This window comes from Perca fluviatilis, chromosome 18, assembly GCF_010015445.1.
Source record: "Perca fluviatilis chromosome 18, GENO_Pfluv_1.0, whole genome shotgun sequence".
NCBI lineage: Eukaryota > Metazoa > Chordata > Actinopteri > Perciformes > Percidae > Perca > Perca fluviatilis.
Window position 1 is genome coordinate 30,669,254 of NC_053129.1, and position 4,920 is coordinate 30,674,173.

Here is a 4,920-nt window from a genome sequence, read left to right on the forward strand (position 1 = left end):
TTTGTACCTTTGCCACTTTTTTTAGATGTTATTGATGCTGTGCTTTGTACACTTGGAAATGTCAAAGTCAGTCACCAGTGGCTAGTGTTGGTCTTCCAGCACACTGGTATATTTCAATTGTATGACTATGTTGTTTTTCATGTATTGTATAACTTGCTGCATGACCAATTGCCCTCCGGGGACAAAATACAGCTGAAAGTTGAAGTTTAAGAGACTTTAGGTTAATGCTGGACTGGACGTGAGGTTTTTGGAATGCCATATGAGCAGCAGCATCAGCAGCAGTAGTCAAAAGAGAAGTAGTAGCAAAGGTCAGAAAAGCTTTCATGTGAGTTTTGTGGAAGTCACTCCCACAAGTAAGCACCAATAAATGTACAGCAGGAAGTTGGGACATTACAGCAGTTTAGGGTTAGTTGTGAAATCCCTATTAACCAGAACACTCACAAAACTATAGGATCCAGGAGGAAACATATTTTCTCAGTTAGGAAGCAACTTCAGACAAGTCATGGGGGTATTAGAACTTTTTCTCCAGTCCTCCAGCTCTATCTCCCTGTTGGGGGGTCTGTTGGTCCTGCTACTCGTCTACCTCATCTCCTCCTCCAGCTTCAGCTCCAAAGAAGACAGTAAGGAACCTCCAGGACCAAAACCATTTCCCCTAATCGGGAACCTGCTGCAGCTTGACCTTAAGAGACTCTACAACACATTACTGAAGGTGAGGAATAAATTGCTGTTCTTTTAGGGGGATTTGTTGTGTGTCCTCTCCAGGCAACAACACTGTTACAACAATCACATCTTCATTGCCTTCTTTTTAAAATGTTTGTTTTATAATAAATACATCATGACATTATGCCCCTGTTCTTAGCTTTCCAAGACATATGGATCAGTGTTCACTGTGTATTTGGGACCCCAAAAAGTGGTGGTCCTGGCTGGGTACAAGACGGTGAAAGAGGCACTTGTGAACTATGCTGATGAGTTTGGTGAAAGAGATCCAATGTTAATAATGCAGGAATATAATGAAGGGCATGGTAAGGAAAGAGCTTTTTAGAAATAATTTTTCTGTTCTTTTAATTTTCCAGTAAATGTGTCTTTAAGATTGTTAACTCATCGGCCGTTTTGGTCTTCGGAAACTAAGATTTCTTAAGTCTATCAGTCATTTGCATTTTTCATGCTGAATTACTTATTTCCAAGAAGCTTATTAGCACATCTCTGGTCAAAACATTTACTCTTTCTTGAGAAACTCTGGTTTTACTGATCTGTCCATTAAAATCGACTAATGTAAAAATAAGAATGTATTTAGTCGAGGACAGGTCTTATTGTCTTTTACCCATTCCAAGTTTTTTAAGTTAAAAAAAACTAATTTAATCTCAGGGCTTATATGGGCCAATGGTGATTCGTGGAAAGAGATGAGGCGCTTTGCTTTGACTAACCTGAGAGACTTTGGGATGGGCAAGAAGGCGAGTGAGGACAAAATCATTGAGGAATGTGAACACCTCATTGACGTTTTTAAGACATTTAAAGGTAAGTGACTTTTAACCTACTGCATGATGAACAATGTTTCGTCAATCCTCTTTTAATGAAACAATCCATTCACAATTGTTGGTGATTTGTATCTTATCATCCACTGGCTTGACCTTTGTGAGTTGACTCTTAAAGCAGTTAGAAGTGCTCAGAGATAGTGACACGCAGGGTTCAGTTCCACAATGTTTTATGAGACAAGAATATATACATTTTCTAATAATCGCTTGATTCACTTTGATGATGTGAGAGCTGATAGATAAGAAATGGGCAACAGGGAAAAGGAGGATTGGTTCAAGGTTGGTTCTGATTTGATGAGAGGCTTTGTTCACTTATCACAAAATGGCACACGACATATTTCCAACACTCATGATTTGGAATTTTTCCCTGTTTCCCTTGTTACAGGTGAAGCTTTTGATACGACCCAATCAATGAACTATGCGGTCTCTAATATTATCTGCTCCATTGTTTATGGCAGCAGATTTGAATATGATGATCCAGAGTTTACATCCCTGGTAGATCAAACCAACAGATATGTTCAACTTGTGGGCTCCCCGTCAGTACAGGTGACATTTCATGTTTATTCAGTTTACACTTTTTTAAGCATTGTGATTTTCAAATACATAATACTGAACTGAATTTAAGAAATGATGGGATTCTTTACTTGCCTGTTAAATACTCTTTGTACATACTGATGCATCTATATTTTTGTTAACAGTTGTATAACATGTTTCCATGGATCGGTAAATGGTTTGGAGGGAAGAAGGAAATAGAGGCGATATTCGCTTTCAACAAGAAACAGAACTTACAGCTGTTCAGTCGTTTGAAAGAGACCCTCAATCCACAGATGTGCAGAGGCTTTGTGGACGCCTTTCTGGTCCGAAAGCAAAATCTGGAGGTCGGGAAGCTTATCACTATTAATAATTAAGATATTTATTCCTCACTTTTAACTCTTCTATGTTTTATATTTTCTATCTGTTCTGTTACTTATCCATTTGAGCATGGGATAGTATTGCTATGTTATCTCTACTGCTTTCTTTCTGTTACCATGTTATGCTATTTTAGTTATTTTAGCACTTTGGTCAACTTGGGTTGGATTTAAATTTGCTTTATGAATAGGGATGGGTTTAAAAAAAAAAGATTTTCATTTAATCCAATATCAATTCAAAATCAAGTATCGATCTATGTCTGTATTATAAATTCCTAAAAGACCTAAAGTATCTATTGGTACCAACTATGTTAGCTGTAGAGTCTGTAGACCTGCACTTTATGGACTTACTGCAGGCCACAAATCGTGTTTTCAAATGCAGGAAGAGTGGGTATTTTCGGAACAATGGGCATTTGTTTTTGGGATAATGATCTGTCGGTCCAAAGGCAAATTTTTCAGACTATTGGTGTTTTGCAATAACGAGCCATCAGAACAATGGGATGTCCTGGATGCGTAGATGATCAAGGTATGATGTCTTTGTCTATCTACCTTCCCTGGCCAACAGTAGTTATCAGTAAGAAGGAATGGAGGGAAGGGAATGAAAAGAAAGTGCAATCCACAGCAGCATCACTACATCACAATCCTTCATTTGTAACAAAGTTTTGGATCATATTTGACTATATAACTGGACCAATTTATTTTTATCTGCAGGAATCTGGGATTGCTAACAGTTACTTCAACGAACGCAACCTTATGCAGACAGTTTTTAATCTCTTTGCTGCTGGCACTGACACAACAGCAACTACTCTGAGATGGGGACTTCTGTTTATGGCCAAGAATCCCAAAATACAAGGTAAGAAACTTAAAGGCAGGGTTGGTAATGTTGAAAAGCTAGCAAGATTTGAAAGTAGCAAATAAGGTTTACAAATCGTCTTCATGAAAAAAAAAAATATATAAATTTTCCTCTCCCAGACCAGGTCCAGGAGGAGCTGAGCAGGGAGATAGGAAGTCGTCAAGTGCAGGTTGAGGACAGGAAGAACCTGCCCTTCACCGACGCTGTCATCCATGAGACACAGAGACTGGCCAACATCGCCCCAATGGCAGTGCCTCACAAAACGAGCCAAGACATCACCTTCCAGGGTCACTTCATTAAGAAGGTCAGACTGAATAAAACACCTAGCAGTGTTTCACCTATAAGGGTACGAGCCTGGTAGGCAGCCAGGCCAACAGGAACCACTGCCAGGCCCAAAAAAAAAAAAAAAAACGATATCACAATGATACGATATTATTGCGATTTTAAAAATACTGCAATATTCTGCAATATATTGCAATTCATCACCCTTTTTCCAATTTCATATGTCCCCAAAGCAAAACGTTGTCAAAATCTTTGTTATCAAAAAAAAAGTAGCCATCGTTAACTATGCTAAAGCAGCTAACAGAGCTAATAGCAGGTAAACAACTGTGGGATTTGCGAGAAAGTCGTTAAAAGACTGAAAGAGATACGAGTGCTTGAGGTTTAAATGTAAAGTGGATAATGAGCTGCTGTAATGAAGAATATGACAGCATTAACTGCGTCGAGCTACCCGAGCAAGATGCCATCAGCAAAACATAAGCACTGTCAACCGGAAACAATGCAATACGCCGTTCAAACAAGTACCGTTTGGTCCTTCGTACACAGTAGCTGCATCTTCAGGAAACAAAATGTGACAATAATTTAAGATGTAGCAATTCCTTTCTGTGCTTTGTGACTTTTTTTATGTAGTTAAATAGTAGTAAAATATTATTGCTCATAGAGAATGTTTTTCTGTATTGTCCGCAGGGTACCACAGTATTTCCTCTGTTGACATCTGTCCTGTATGATGAGAGTGAGTGGGAGAGACCACACAGCTTCTATCCTGCTCACTTCCTGGACAAAGACGGGAAGTTTGTCAAGCGGGACGCCTTCATGCCTTTTTCTGCAGGTTGGTGAATTTATTAAATTCACATATGCAAGTAAATGAACAAGTGGTGGTTATTTAACCATCACTTACTTGCATATGAGATGAACATTTTCCTTTGTTCTCTCTCTCTCACAGGTCGCAGGATTTGTCCTGGAGAGAGTCTGGCTAGGACGGAGCTCTTCATCTTCTTCACCAGCCTCCTGCAGCACTTTCGTTTCACTCCTCCTCCTGGAGTTTCAGAGGATGAACTGGATCTGACTCCACGTGTGGGCTTCACCCTCAGCCCTTCACTCCATAAACTGTGTGCTGTTTCCTGTATGTGAGCAGTAGGGCTTGAAAATGCTAGGGCTGCACGATATTGGAAAAAACTTTCCTGCGATATATATCTATGAAAAAAGACTACAGACAAATTTTTACAAGATGACAAAAAATAGCTCTTTTTGGTAATAATAAATCATTCTCGACTACTGTGGTAATTTTGTAGGGGAGTGCATAAAAAAATGTGCAAAAAATAATTAACTTTTCTTATGTGAATCATTT

General features: G+C 39.0%; 1 protein-coding gene across 1 annotated transcript; it reads left to right on the top strand.

Annotated features, from left to right (window-relative positions):
- Window positions 1–502: 502 nt before the first annotated feature.
- LOC120546909 (cytochrome P450 2K1-like) lies at window positions 503–4,720 on the top strand. The gene is made up of 9 exons (XM_039782161.1): window positions 503–709; window positions 860–1,022; window positions 1,366–1,515; window positions 1,918–2,078; window positions 2,231–2,410; window positions 3,152–3,293; window positions 3,413–3,597; window positions 4,260–4,401; window positions 4,516–4,720. Exons 1-9 carry the CDS (start codon window positions 503–505, stop codon window positions 4,701–4,703), a joined length of 1,518 nt encoding a protein of 505 aa, XP_039638095.1. The 3' UTR covers window positions 4,704–4,720.
- The last annotated feature ends 200 nt before the right edge of the window (window positions 4,721–4,920 follow it).

Coding starts and splice junctions, on each gene's coding strand:
- LOC120546909 (XM_039782161.1), top strand. CDS start 503: ATGGGGGTATTAGAACTTTTTCTCCAGTCCTCCAGCTCTATCTCCCTG. Junction 3,598..4,259: donor AGGGTCACTTCATTAAGAAG/GTCAGACTGAAT, acceptor TATTGTCCGCAG/GGTACCACAGTATTTCCTCT. Junction 4,402..4,515: donor CTTCATGCCTTTTTCTGCAG/GTTGGTGAATTT, acceptor TCTCTCTCACAG/GTCGCAGGATTTGTCCTGGA.